Source organism: Molothrus ater, chromosome 6, assembly GCF_012460135.2.
Source record: "Molothrus ater isolate BHLD 08-10-18 breed brown headed cowbird chromosome 6, BPBGC_Mater_1.1, whole genome shotgun sequence".
Classification (NCBI taxonomy): Eukaryota; Metazoa; Chordata; class Aves; order Passeriformes; family Icteridae; genus Molothrus; species Molothrus ater.
Window position 1 is genome coordinate 42,476,116 of NC_050483.2, and position 15,558 is coordinate 42,491,673.

The following is a 15,558-nucleotide window of genomic DNA, read 5'->3' on the forward strand; positions in this document are numbered from 1 at the left end:
GGAGTGCCTGTAACAGTGGAAAAAATGCCTGCCAAGCCTTACTGTGTTTAAATTAATAGGAACATGCAGGGGTCTCTGAAAAAGAGCCAGGAAAAAAAATCTGCAATATACAGTGATTTAAAAGTGACTTTCTTTCCTATATGTTTATTTGAATCAGAGCACAAGACATTCTAATTAATAGTAAGTAATAAAAAATACTTAATTTCTCTAGCCTTAGGGCATACAGGATTTTGCATGCGTGTTCTTAGGATTATATTTATAATTGTGGATGTACACTTGTTGGTGATACTTTTAATACATTAACTGGTTTTAGTATATAAAAGAGACACATTTATTAATATTCTACAGGGTTGAAAAGTTGCCAGTCTAAGCTGCTAGATGCCATCATTTTTCAAAAATGATGTGATCAAAACTATTGATTATTGTTCTTTTTTACAGCTTAAAACAGTTGCAGTCTTAACTAAGCTAAGCAACTGTGTTCTATCATTCCTTCAGTATAGGTCATGTTTCTAAACCTACTATATTCCTTACTATCCTGTCAATAATCCTGTTTGTCTACTTCTTGATGATAAAGTATTCCAGACAACGCTATAAATGAAAAATGAAATTGAATAATTGCAAAATATTTCCATATTTGTGCCATGCAGGGTGTGTCTTATTGCATGTAGCTACCTGTATTTTTCTATTTAGAATTTACATTTTGATCTAGAGTTCAGAGGCCTCCCTAGCCTGGGGTTATCTGATTTACAAATATACTTTTAGTTCCCCCATCACTGGGCCTGTTCTTGAAAAAGTTGAACAGAAGGACTGGAACTGACTAGAAGAAGCCAGAGCATGGCAGTACAAGGCTAGCAGCTCCCTCAGGGCAGACACCAGGAGCCATAGAGGATCCTCCTTGAGCAGCAGAGAGGGCCCGGCAGCCCATTCCATTCCATCCCACCCTGCCCTGCGAGGGGCTGGGCTGCTGGTGGCTTTTGGGGCAGCTACAACCCCAGGTACTGTCACCTCCTTGGGGAATCGGGACAGGCTAAGGCTGGGCCAGGATGGCAGCCTGGGTGTCAGGGCTGGCATAGCGGGGCCCATGAAGGCAGCCAGCCCCTGTTTGTGTGTGGTGGTGCTGGGGCAGGACTGATAGCCCTGAAGGCTGAGGCAGTCCTGGGTTTTGTGCAGAAGATTTTTTTCTTTTTTTTTTTAAGTATCCATGCCATGTCCCTCATATCTTCCCCTCCAAGTTGAGTCTTCCTCCTTGACTTTTTCCCCTGCTTTTGCAATATCTGTGAGTTTAGTTTTGGCATGTTTTGGTCCTTTGCAATGCAGCTCATTTCCTCACAGACCATTTTTTGAAGACACTAAATCTCCCGATTTTCTGGGGTTTTTTGCTTTTTTTCAATTGCATTTTATTTGATCCTATCTCCTTTCCAGAGTGTTTGTAAGCCTTTCTTTTCGGGATCACAAGATTCCCTTTCCCTTCCCGAAAGGAAATTTCATTTCCTTTCGGGAAGGGAAAGGGAATCTTGCAATTTCAATGGGGACCAATTGGGCAGTCTGTGGTCCATGTCCCTGCACCTCATGGCATCCCATGAATTTTGATGGCTTTTGCTTTGGCGAAGATTTTTTTTCTTTTTTTCACTATCCATACCATGTACCTGGTCGCTTCCCCTCAAAGTTCTCTGTTCTGGTTTAGGGCAAATTTGGTAGAGAATCTCCAAAGGCAGGGGGGGCCCTCCAGTAAGCAAACCCCCACGACCCCCCCCCCCCCAACCGGTTCGAGAAGAATTCCTCTGAGAGAAGTGGAAAGAACCTGCTTATTTAACAGGCACAGCACCCCCCAGTACACAGAATGAACAATACTGGATGACACCGCTCTGAAAAAGATGACAAATTCAGAAGGTCTCTTTTGGGGGTGGTAGCTCTGTTATCAGTCCCTCCAGTGCTGGGGTAGCTGCTGCAGGCCACAAGGTGCAAACTCTCGCTGTTCCCAGGTCCCAGTCTGGAGCAGGTTCAAGTTCTTTCCAGAAAGGAAAGGAGAAACAGTCCAGGAAGAAATTTGGACTGTTTAGCTGAACTAGCTAATGAGCGGAAGCAAGAGCAAGCAGAAGCGAAGCAGAAGCAAGAGCAAGAGAGAGAGCAAAGCAAAAAAAGCAAAAGCAAAAAAACCAAAAGCAGCACGAGCTGCTGCCCTGTCTCTGTGTCCCGCCAGGCTGATAAGAAAATGCAAACAAAATTTTCCCTCTTCAGAGCCAGTCTTAAAGGCACAGAACATAATATCCAGCATAAACAGAACACATGAATGGGGATACAAGCATCATAATGTCACCCTAGGACATTCCACCCCTTATCCCCATATCATCAACATACTACCACACATCATGCATTTATTCACTCAAAATTTCCATCTGTTCCCCCAAAATTTACAAGCAATACCCATCATGCCCTCATCACATCCCCACACTGGACCACTGAATCCATCCCACTATACTACAGAGCTGCAGGATTCCCCCCTTTCACTTTACTCACTCAAAGCTCCATCTATCACTTGCTCAGACCTTCGACACTTGCACATCTCCTCCATCTCCCACTTGCCCAGACCTTCAACACTTACGCATTTCCTTCTGTCTCATGTCTGTATGGTTTAATGTACAGACAATGGCAGTAACATCCAACTAACAGTGATATTGCATATCATTCTCACCCCACAATCAGATCTCCCTGAGGTACACATCGTGTTGTTCCATCTCTTTGCATTATCCACCATGTGCAACCTGGTCCCTGAGCAAAGACAACCCCACGAATGGGTTTGTCTGTACTCAAGGCAGAATTGACCCACACAGTCTTCCCTAACAAACCTCTGACACGTACCACTGGGACTTTATCTCCATCTATTATATTCAGGGACTCAGACTGGGCAGGACCTGCTCATTAGGTGGAACCTCGGCTGTTACTAACCAGTTGGCCTTTGCTAAATGCTGCTCCCAATTTTTGAAAGATCCCCCACCCAAAGCTTTCAACTGGGTTTTTAGTAGTCCATTGTACCTCTCTACTTTTCCTGCAGCTGGTGCATGGTAGGGGATTTGGTACACCCACTCAATGCCATGTTCGCTAGCCCAGGTGTTGATAAGGCTGTTCTTGAAATGAGTCCCATTGTCTGACTCAATTCTCTCAGGGGTACCATGCCTCCAAAGGACCTGCTTTTCCAGGCCCAGGATGGTGTTCCGGGCAGTAGCATGAGACACAGGGTAGGTTTCCAACCATCCAGTGGTGGCTTCCACCATGGTCAGCACGTAGCGCTTGCCCTGGCGTGTCTGGGGCAGTGTGATGGAGTCAATCTGCCAGGCCTCCCCATACTTGTACTTGGACAACCGCCCACCATACCATAGGGGCTTCATTCGCTTGGCCTGCTTGATGGCAGCACACGTCTCACAGTCATGGATAACCTGTGAAATACTGTCCATGGTTAGAGATCCCCCTCAGTCTCATGCCCACTTACAGGTGGTATCTCTGCCCTGATCGCCTGAGGCATCATGGGCCCATCGAGCTAGGAATAACTCTCCCCTGTGTTCCCAATCTAGGTCTATCCTGGACACCCCTATCCTTGCAGCCTGGTCTACCTGCTCATTGTTTTGGTGCTCCTCATTGGCTCTACTCTTGGGGACATGGGCATCTACATGGTGGACTTTCACAGGTAGCCTCCCTACCCTGTGCTAGCAATATCTTTCCACTCATCAGCAGCCCAAATTGGTTTTCCTCTACGTTGCCAGTTAGCCTCTTTCCACCTCTCCCGCCAACCCCACAAAGCATTGGCTACTACCCACGAATCAGTGTAGAGGTAGAGCTTTGGCCATTTCTCTCTTTCTGCAATGTCCAGGGCCAGTTGAACAGCTTTGAGTTCCACAAGTTGACTTGATCCACCTTCTCCTTCGGTAGCTTGTGCAGCCTGTTGTGTGGGGCTCCATACGGCTGCTTTCCACTTCCGGTTCATCCCTACGATGCGACAGGAACTGTCAGTGAAAAGAGCATAGCGTGTTTCCTCTGGGGGCAGTTGGTTATATGGAGGAGCCTCTTCAGCCCATGTCACTGGTTCTTGTTCTTCATCTGTGACACCAAAATTCTCACCTTCGGGCCAATTTGTAATTACCTCCAAAATCCCAGGGTGATTCAGTTTACCTATATGGGCGCGCTGTGTGATAAGAGCAATCCACTTGCTCCGTGTGGCACTGGTGGCATGGTGGGTGGAAGGAACCTTGCCTTTGAACATCCACCCCAGCACCGGCAGTCGGGGTGCCAGGAGGAGTTGCGCTTCTGTACCAATCACCTCTGAAGCGGCTTGGACTCCTTCATAGGCAGCCAAGATTTCCTTCTCTGTTGGGAGTGTAGTTGGCTTCAGACCCTCTGTAGCTTCGACTCCAAAATCCCAGTGGTCAACCCCGAGTCTCCCCAATCACCTTCTGCCAAAGGCTCCAGGACAAGCCATGGTTCCCAGCTGCAGAGTAGAGCATGTTCTTCACATCTGGTCCCGTCCTGACCGGGCCAAGGGCAACCGCATGAGTGATCTCCTGCTTGATCTGGACAAAGGCTTGTTGCTGCTCAGGGCCCCACTGGAAATTGTTCTTCTTGCAGGTGACCAGGTAAAGAGGGCTCACGATCTGACTGTACTCAGGAATGTTCATCCTCCAAAAGCCTATGGCACCTAGGAAAGCTTGTGTCTCCTTCTTATCGGTGGGTGGAGACATTGCTGTGATCTTGTTGATGACATCTGTAGGAATCTGATGCCATCCATCTTGCCACTTCACTCCTAAGAACTGAATCTCATGAGCTGGTCCCTTTACTTTGCTCTTTTTAATGGCAAAACCAGCTCCCAGGAGGATTTGGATGATTTTCTTTCCTTTCTCAAACACTTCCGCAGCTGTGTTCCCACACACAATGATGTCATCAATATGTTGCAGATGTTCTGGAGCCTCACCCCTTTCTAGTGCAGTCTGGATCAGTCCATGGCAGATGGTAAGACTGTGCTTCCACCCCTGGGGCAGTCGGTTCCAGGCATACTGCACTCCCCTCCATGTGAAAGCAAACTGAGGCCTGCATTCTGCTGCCAGAGGAATGGAGAAAAATGCATTGGCAATGTCTATAGTGGCATACCACCTCCCTGCCTTGGACTCCAGCTCGTACTGGAGCTCTAATATGTCTGGCACGGCAGCACTCAGTGGTGGAGTCACTTCATTCAATGCACGATAGTCCACAGTCAATCTCCATTCTCCTTCAGATTTTCGCACAGGCCAAATAGGGCTGTTGAAGGGTGAGTGGGTCTTGCTGACCACCCCTTGGCTCTCCAGCTCTCGGATCATCTTATGGATGGGGATCACAGCATCTCGAGTGGTTCTATACTGTCATCAATGCACTGTGGAAGTGGCAATTGGCACTCGTTGCTCTTCTCCCGTCAGGCGCCCTACTGCAGATGGATTCTCAGACAGCCCAGGCAAGGTGTTCAATTGCTGGATGCCCTCTGTCACTACAGCTGCTATCCCAAATGCCCACCTGCGTCCTTTTGGCTCTTTGAAATACCCACTTCGAAGGTAGTCTATGCCCAAAATACATGGGGCCTCTGGGCCAGTCATGATAGGATGTTTCTTCCATTCATTCCCAGTCAGGCTCACATCAGCTTCCACCAAAGTGAAATCCTGGGATCCCCCTGTCACACCAGCAATAGAAACAGACTCTGTCCCCACATGTCTCAATGGAATTAATGTACATTGAGCACCAGTATCAATCAAGGCTTTATACTTTTGTGGTTCCAATGTGCCAGGCCAACAAATCCACAGAGTCCAGAAAACGTGGTTTTCCCTAGCCTTTACCTAGCTAGAGGCAGGGCCCCTCTAAGCCTGGTTATCCTTCTTTCCCTGGGCACATGTCTTGGATGTTCCATCAAGGGGATCGGACATGTCATCATCATCATACCTGGCAGTTCGGCTACGGGCAACTGGAGCTGCTTTCCTTTTGGTGGAACTCCCTCTCTCAGCCCTGTCTTCCTTCAATTCACACACCCGTTGTACCAGAACAGCAGATTTCCCATCCCATCTCCTCATGTTTTCTCCACAGTCACGCAGGTAGAACCACAGCTCTGTTCGTGGGGTGTACCTTCTCTCGCCATCTGGGAAATGTCTGCCTTGGATACCAGAACCTCTGATCTGTACTGCCGAGATTTGGAGAAGATCTTCTTTCATCTCCTCTCTGAGCTTCTTATGATTCTCCTCTATCTTCTCCTCTAATTTCTGCAGACGTGTTTCTACCGCTGCGATTCTGGCATGTGTTGGGCTATGCACAGCATCTGCATATGCTCGGAGCTTCCTTGCCAAATCAAGCACAGTCTCATCCCTCTCATCCCTCTTCATTATGGCTAAAGCAGAAGCATATTCATGTGGCCCAAGTCGCACAAATTTTCGCCACATCACAGATGTGCATGGTACCAAGTCTGGGTTCCTAGTTGTTATGTCGTCTGAGAAGATAATCTAAGAAGCTGAGAGGTCCAAAAGACAACAGAAATTTCTTTGATGATACATTTGTTTTGCTGGATGGTTTTGTATGCTTTGTTGTCAGCCTGTGCCAACCAAAATATTTCTTTGCCAAAGCCAAAAGGTGCAGAGAGTTTAATTTCTTATTTTTAATAAGGTGTACAGTGTCCCTGGGACAAACTGTTACTTTGGCAGTAAGAAGAAGAAAACCAGAGGAGAATGTAGGCAGGTATAGCACTGCATGATTTTTGTAACATGTAACACATTAGGTGAAATTTAAGTGGCTGATTCCTCCCATTGGATAGAGGATCCAAGGCAAGCCTAAATCCACTAAACTTTCATGTTTGTTTGATCTCTGATATATCTGCATTTAATTTTTAAAAATTATGGTCATGGGAACCACAACAGCATGAGAAGAAAAAAGAAGGCAGGTCCCACAGATCCTGGCAAAAGCCTCCCTACAGTCGGACTCTTGAGTTGGTGTTTCCAGATCTGGGAAAGATCAGCAGGATTGAATGGGACACACAGTACAGAACCCTGAGCTTGCCTCACTATCCCATTCTGGTGATTTGCCCTCAGAGATCAATAAGATCTCAAATTATTATGAAATAATACAATTGTGTCCCACAACTGATATCATTGGTGGATGAGAATTTTTATCTTGTCTATGGTTCCAAAAACAGGAAGACAGGCTATGCCTCATGAATGCCAGGCAATATTACCCTGAGTGTTGGACAAGTGTAGGTTTTGCAGATTGTAGCAACTGTGCTAAGTAATGTTGTATTTGCTGACTCTCAGCTATGCCAAACAGTATATGGTGTGTTTAGTTTCCACAGAGGACAAGATGGCTGGGACAGGACCAGATGGGGTAGCAGCACAGAAGTAGATGTGTTTCCACTCTCAGAACCTGTACTGCTTTGTGGCTTTCTTCTTCATGAAATGTGTCATTAGCTCTTGGCTGGGAAAGAACATGATCCCACTGCTGAGAGATGGCAACCTTGAACACCTTGGCGGCAGCCTCGAGCCAGCCAGTCTGGCTTACACCATGCTGGGGTTGTCTCCCTTAGCACTGGCCAAAGTGATGAGCAGTTACAAGCCCCATGTCTGACTTGGCAAGACTGAGTCACAATTTTGTCTCATCTGTGCCTCTGTGGACCGTGTATCTCATTTGCTCATTTACCTTGAAATTCAGTGATCTGCCTGTGGCTTTGTTGTTACTTAGTCAGGTTGGTACAGACACCAAAATGTGGTGGCTCTTAGGGCTGCAGGTGAGTTACAGATGTGAGCAGTGTGTCAGAAGGACATGACTGAACAGGGCAGAGGATAGCCAGTGTTTCTAAGGGAATGCATGCAATGCAGTGTGAAATTCTCTAGGACACTTGTGGGTGCTTCAGCTTGACCTCTCTCTGGGACACCCCCAAAGGATACTCCATCCTAAATGGGATAAGTGTAACTCATGGGATTCCTCACTTACACGAGATTTAACATAAGCCCATAAGATCAGGATTTATATTAAAATTTCTTTATGGCCATGGTATCACTTGCTTACCTTAAAAAGATGTATTGAGGGGATTCATTACATTTAGGAAACATATACTGGTGAACTGACTTAAAGTACTTTTAAAGAGTTATATCAAAATAGTGTCTGATGTATTGTACTCAAAATGTTTGAATAACTAATGTAGCTGGACTAATTATCCAAGAATCATGTAATCTAATTTGTACTGTGCATAGGTTACATTTTCGAGTTTCGTCCTCTGAAGACTACAAACATTTATGTTGACATTTGTCTTGTTGTATACCTACTTAAGGTGACAATAATTCCACTTCATTTCTGTCAAGGTTAGATTTTTTCCCCCATTTTTTTTATTTGGAGGATGGATTTTATCTTGTCTGATAATGTGGGAAATGCTACTCTCTCCTCTTTTGCTCTATCCTGTCATTTTCAAAATCACTCTTTTGAACTTGCAGTGCTTTTTTAACAGCTATACATTTAGTGCATGTCTAACTTGCAGTCACTGAATATTTGCTTGTTGCAAAGGTCTGCTTTAACTTCATCGCTTTCACAGGTTAGTCTGGCTCTTACTCAACCCCCTTCCTCCTGTTCCTTTTTGCAAAGATGCCAGGAAGAATGGTCGGGGTCCGACGTTTCGCCTCTGCCTTTGAAAGCGGCTCGGCGGGCCGATCCCGCTGCCGGCGCGGTTCTCGCCCCGGCTGGGCAGAGCAAGGGCAGGGCAGGGCTGGGCTGGGTAGGGCAGAACCCGCTGGCCCCGCGCGGTGCCGGCCGCCCGCGGCAGGCGGCCCCGGAGCCCCAAGGCTGCGGAGGGAGCGCGGACAGCGGCGGGGTCCCGGGAGCGGCGCGGCGGTGAGAGCCGGGGTGAGAGCCGGGGTGAGAGCCGGGGTGAGAGCCGGGGAGCGGGCGCTGGGAGCCGGGGAGCGGGCGCTGGGAGCCGGGGAACGGGCGCTGGGAGCCGGGGAGCGGGCTCTGAGAGCCGGGGAGCAGGCGCTGGGAGCCGGGGAACGGGCGCTGAGAGCCGGGAAGCGGGTGCGGAGGAGCCGGGGAACGGGCGCTGGGAGCCGGGGAGCGGGCGCTGGGAGCCGGGGAGCGGGTGCGGAGGAGCCGGGGAACGGGCTCTGAGAGCCGGGAAACGGGCGCTGGGAGCCGGGGAGCGGGCGCTGGGAGCCGGGGAACGGGCCCCGGGATACCCCGCAGAAGGGGTGCGGAGGAGCGGGGGGCCGGGTCCAGGATGGCTGGCCGGATGGGCGCGGGGCCGGGGCGAGGAGAGGGACCCTGCCCGACGGCGAGGGCGCTCAGGGCTTGCTGAGACCTTTCCTGACCCCGCTTAGTGAGGAGGCGGCGTTGTCCAGCACAGGTGCCGCCTTTCCCCGGCAGCTTCTCCCGGCGGGGCAGCGTCGTCTGCCCGTGCAGCTCTGGGATCTCCTCGTCTCCTCGGAGAAGCGAGGGGCAGAGCGGGAGCGGACGGCGGAAGATGCTGTGCCTCACGGTAGCCTTCCTTCACCAGTTGCTGCTGGTGCTGGTGCTGTGCAGCCGGGGCACAGAGAGGTGTCCTTCAGCCTTCTGCGAGTGTTCTGACTGGGAGGACTACAAAATCACTTGCAGGGACATCTACTTTATTCCCAGCCTCCCAGAGGACACCCAGACCCTGTGAGTACATGGAGATGGTTTAGGGAAGCCAGCTGTGAGTGTTCATACTTTGCAGGCAGGAGATGCTCCGAGCTGATGTCCTATGAGATGAGGAGGTGGTGAGAGGGCAGAGGTGCTGCAGATTACCTGGGCGGTACAGGAGAGTGGAACAGCAGTGTGCAGACTCTGCGTGTGGCAGGAACAGGTAGGAAAAGTGACTCTCAAACCTTCAAGAGTTGTGAAGAGATGGTTCATTGGATCTTAAGAGTTCTGTGAAAAATGTAGGAAAATAAGTAACTGGGCTGTTTGTGGGCAAAGCGAGCAGTAGGCTGGATTCTGTGTGGCAAGTGCTTAGGGGATGAGGGGAAGGAAAGGTAGATCAAACACAATTTTGTGATTAAAAATCAATAGGAATGGGATGTGTCACCTCACAAAGACTTCCACAAAATCCTCTGTGTTCATTTTCAGCTTCTTTGTCAAAGGAAAAGAAAAAGAATCCATGAGAATTGAGAATCCAAGTATACTGTCTGGGAGAAAGGGCACTTCAGATGAAAGTGTGGAGTATGGGATAAAGCAGCAAATTTAGAGCTTGCCAAAGGGATAGAGTAATTCAGGTAGCTCAGCCTAAGTGTTTGGTACATTATGGGCACAGTAGAAGATCTTGTCCGGGTTCCTGTTGCCAATCCAGATGAGCGTCTTGTGTCATATCTGAGAGTCAAATACTGTAATGAGACTGAAATGGCACCTGCCAGCTTCAACTGAGCACATGAATCACTCTGGGCTTCCACTTTGTTTCTTGAGGTACAAAAGTTTTATAGTCTGTATGGAAATTTTATAGTCTTTATGGAAGTTTCATTTGTAAATATAGATTACTTTCTGATAAAGTAAATGAACTCAAACTCAGTTGATTTAATTGCAAGGTAAACTAGTAACAGATTGATTCATTTATGTCTTGATAATGATTCTCAGGACTTTATATAAATAAGAACCGTTAAATTATTTGCAGTTATTTGAATACTTCTCAGATTTTTTAACACTGAAAGTAAAAGCTTAAATTGGTCACTTGCCTAGAAAGAAAGAAAAAAATATTTATGTTATTTCCATTATTTTTGCTTGCCGTTAATGTTTTGGATGGTTAGACTGCAGTATTTTGGTTAATAAGATTTTAAATTATACACTTTTTTGTTATTATACTTTTATATACACAGTTTATTTAGGTTGAAATTGCAGTAATGCTATGGCATGCACCAAGTAGTATGTTCTTTGAAATCTACCATAAGTTAGAAAATATAGCAGTTTCAGTTTATGGGAGAAAATACCTTTATACAGGCATTTAAAATAGTTAATAGAAACAATGAGATCACATAATGAAATTTGATACTTCCCTTGAAATATGCTGGTTTGATGGCTGAGAAGTACCTCTCTGCATACAGCTCCACAAGTAAGCACTTTGGCCACTGGAATTCTAGTGTTTTAAACACCTGTAGTAATGGGGGCTGTAAAATAATAAGCCATTGTTTTGAAAAGACAAAAACACCCAGTGAAGATCTTATTTCCATGGGAAAAGTAATTAATGAAAACAACAGAGAAATATTTTTCTGTTTATTTGGGGTGAAATTTAATCATTGGAGTGACCATTGCAAACTTCTCAAGATGTGTACTCCCTGCCATGTCAAGAAAATATTCCATGTAATGACAATGTGGTTTGTGATTTTATAGTGTATGGTAGAAGTGGTAGAATGTGTGCTGCACAGTCTTTTATTTGAAAGCAAATGGGAGAATTATCTGAGGAAATAAGGAAAACAGAATTTTTACACACAACCTTCCCAAACAAACAAGCAAACAAAACACAACCCAATCAAACACAAAAAAAAACCAAAAAACTACTACAGTTTTTTACTTCAGTTTGAAGTTTTCCCTCTGGATAAACTGTGTTTATGTTCCTTCTGTTCTCTTATTTGAATTGCTGAAATCTGGTGGACTGTACCCAATTCTGTAGTCCCTTGCTCTCTGCAAATGTCTTAATATTTCTTTCCCTCCATATGTTTAATGGGAGTCATAACATTTACCTATATGTGGCTTTTGTTCAGAGTGCTTTCAGATGCTTCAGACTGGATTATTTGCACATGGCAGTTAAAACAACACACAGAATTTTGTGAGATTGTAAAATGTGTGCCCCTGATTCTGTCATGTTTTCATCTTTTTCTGTACAATAGGCAGCAGTTCTGAATCAAGGCCAAAAGATTCCAAAATAATTGAAGTTTCTGTTAACCTTAAGAACAAATAAAGTCTTCTTTGAGATGAGATATGTAGCTGTACATATTGCACACTTTATGTTTAAACTCTCTACAATTTTCCCTAAATGCAGCAAGTTTGTTACTTTAAGCAAAGTAATTTTGCTTCTTGGTGGTAACAAGTGAACCTCAAGATTGCCAATTTAAAAACTTTTTTGTGTGGCTATTCAGTTTTGTAGGGTTTGTAGGACTAAGACTGGTGAGACTAGGAACACTTTGCCAGCTTTTGGAGATGATGAGCTCTTTTCAATGCACAGGATCTTGAACCTCCAATTAAAGTTTCATTCTGATTATTCAATCAGAGCTGTTCTCATTTCTCTTTTGCTACTTTAAAAGAATGGGGCAAACCATTTTTTAAGAAATGCTTACAAGAAATTCAATAAAAGTTTATTTCTAACTCTTGTAGTAGAAAAGGGACATGAACTTAAGCCAGAAAAGTGTGTTCATTTTAAAATGTTATTTATCTAACTATAGTTAATGCAGGTACTTTTCCAGATTCCTGAATGCACAGATATTGATTTTGGAGATGACCTTTTTTCAGTATAAGATTTTTTTTTTGTTTACTTACACATACAGATCACCAAAACCCCACTGAACATTTTTTCAAAGATGTAATTGCATCATAATTCTTGAATTATTGTAATATGCTTCTTGGCATCATTGTGATGACACAGTCAGGTGGTATCACTATTCCAGCATCACCTCAATGCACTTCTCAATTATTTTCCTTTTATAAATCTATTTCTAATTGTTTTTAATTCTTTTTCTTTTACAATAAAACTAATAAAGTTTTGCTTCTTATTCAGTGTGTATTGCATCTCCTGCATTCACTAACTAAAATAACTTAATCTCTCCCTTCCCTTCCCTTCCCTTCCCTTCCCTTCCCTTCCCTTCCCTTCCCTTCCCTTCCCTTCCCTTCCCTTCCCTTCCCTTCCCTTCCCTTCCCTTCCCTTCCCTTCCCTTCCCTTCCCTTCCCTGTCAATAAGGTTTCTATCCTGTACCCAGGTGCTATTTTCATATCAACATAATCAAACTTGATTGAAATTGAACAAGAGGATGTTAGGCAAGGACAGATGAACTGGTATATAAATAGATACAAAACCAGTACAGTCTTCAAGAATATGCTCTTTACATTAGACACTAATTCTGCATTTGCTCCAGTAAATTTGCCATAGGTAGGGTACTGCCTTCTGATTAATGCCCATATATTCTGTATCTTCTGTAGGTAATATAGAATGGCTACACATTTTGAAATATTTTTTAGTTGCAATTAATTCATTTTCCAAAACATATGTGATTATTTTCATTTGTAAAAGCATTTGACTATTTCTGAAGACAGAGCCAGATTTGAACCTTCTTAAAATAATTAATTTTTTTTGCCAAACAGCATTATACTTACCAAATCCATGAAATCGTTTTATCAATTGCTTTTCCGATAATGATTGAAATAATTCTATGTACATGGCTGCAACATAAAATGTTCCCTAAATATTGTATTTTATATAAAACTATACTTTCTTGTCAATTCTGTTGCTTGTTATTGTACTTACCTACATATTTTGCCTAGAAAGGCATCGTTTTGCTTCTATAATCCTGCTATTAACACACAACAATCCTGCACTTGACATACAGTAGGTCCAATACACTAGGTCAAAAAATTAGTGTGTATTATTGTCTCAGTTAAATTGAAATGCTACAGTGAAAGGATTTCTTCATAATCCCAATGGGAAATTGAAGCACTGTTCTAAGGGTTCTTGAAGTAACTTACAAACTGCACTGCTTTACTGTATATACACAGGCCAACTCAAAGTGAGCAGATGAAGAACAGGATTGAGGGACTAAGGGAATAGAGAAATATTACCAAAATAATACCTTGTGAACATTGAATACAATATTTTCTTTCATTCCTTATCAGTCATTGGATCAGTAACATTTCTTGTTTGGAACATTTAAATTTCCTGAGTCATGGCACAGAAACCTATCAAGTGCTAGGAACTGTGCAAGCACAAACCAAAAACTGTAGAAACAAGCATTGCTTCAGCATTTTTGAACTACACACATAGTTTGCTCCACAGAAAGCAGGAGGACTGCAAGTAGTTCTTTTTTAAATGCTGTGAAGAGATTAACCTCAATGAGAATATCACACATTTTTACAGAAGACACTGGTGATAAGGCAGTAAAAATTAATTTGTATCGTTTCCTTGTTTGAGAAGATGATGAGTTTTGATTATCATAGTAGCAAAAGAGTTGTTTATACCAGAGTTAAAAAAACTCTTATTTTTGGAGTGGATTTCAACAGTGGTTTAACAGACTGATTTTGTAAGTGTTACGCTACACTGAATCTTGAATTGCTATTATAATCAGTTTTCATTACAGTGTTTTCTTTTGGCATAACATTTCCAACCCATTACACTTCAGAAGCACACAACAGCCTTCTCTTGAATTGGGAAACAGAGTTTATTGATACATCTGTAAAAGAAAAGAAAAAACTTAAATTTTGCCCAAAAAAATCCATGTGACTACTAAGGAATAATTTACAGATTTTTGTGCAAATAGCTAATACCAGTGGAGAGGGCAACTTTTCATGAATCTGACTCATACAGTCTGTTTATATATTTGCAAAATCAAGAAATGTGTGGTGCTTTCCTTAACATGGGTTTACAGAACCTCCAAACATCCTATAAAAGGTGATATTATATATAAAAGGTGATATTATATTTCAATTATATATTGAAAGTTGGACTGTTTCAGGAAGTGTTTTAAAAATGTCTCAATTATCTGCCTTCATCACCAAGTGTGACTGAACGTTCCCACATGCAATTCAGAGAGACTACTGTGAAATGCTAATCTCCCAAACCAGGAATAGGGAAAATGAAATACAGTCTCAGTTCCTCAAAAACTCAACTTTAAACATGCTTTTGTGTTTTGCTGGACTCAGCCCTTACATATCCTTATGTTCACAGACTACACAATAAAGAGTCTCAAAAAAATTAACAATATGTATTGTGAAGCTGCTAATAGCATAACACCTTCTTAACCACACTTAGGTGGCTACTGTGTGGTAGCCAAAATTTAGAGAGTAGAAAAAGTAGCTTGTTTTATTCAAAAACGAGAAGTGAGCCATCTGCAAAAGGCCACTTTATGTCAACACCTTCTGTTCTATTCGAGATTGTGTAGACCAGCCAGTGCCCTGATACCTTACCCGAGTCAATGGGAAACAACACTCAGGATTTTGCAAAGTGCAATGCCATGGACTCAAGTTGAAGCGATAAGACCAGCTATAGTAAACACTACAATTTAAGCCTAAATGTAGGCAATGAGCTGCTGACACATACTAAAAGAAGATTAGTTCTCTCTTGAACTCCAGCCAGTGAGTATCATCTCTGTGAATGCAAAGAAACAGGCACTTAAATTCCACCTTTCTCTTTACAAAGGTTGAATCACACAACATGAAAAGATTGAGCTAGTTTTTTCTCACAAATAAGTAGATACATAAATATAGAATTGAATAGTTGAATTTAATTGAAACCTAATACTATAATTTAGCATAGAATCATACAATGGTTTGGGTTGGAATGCATCTTTGAAGACGATCTAGTCCAACCACCTCTTG

General features: G+C 43.8%; 1 protein-coding gene across 1 annotated transcript in view; it reads left to right on the forward strand.

Annotated features, from left to right (window-relative positions):
- The first annotated feature begins 9,496 nt into the window (after positions 1-9,496).
- The window catches only part of TSHR (thyroid stimulating hormone receptor), a 45,210-nt gene continuing 39,148 nt past the window's right edge, over positions 9,497-15,558 (forward strand). The window contains exon 1 of the mRNA XM_036384144.2: positions 9,497-9,672. Within this exon, the coding sequence (XP_036240037.1) occupies positions 9,497-9,672 (176 nt within the window). The remainder of the gene's footprint in view (positions 9,673-15,558) is intronic.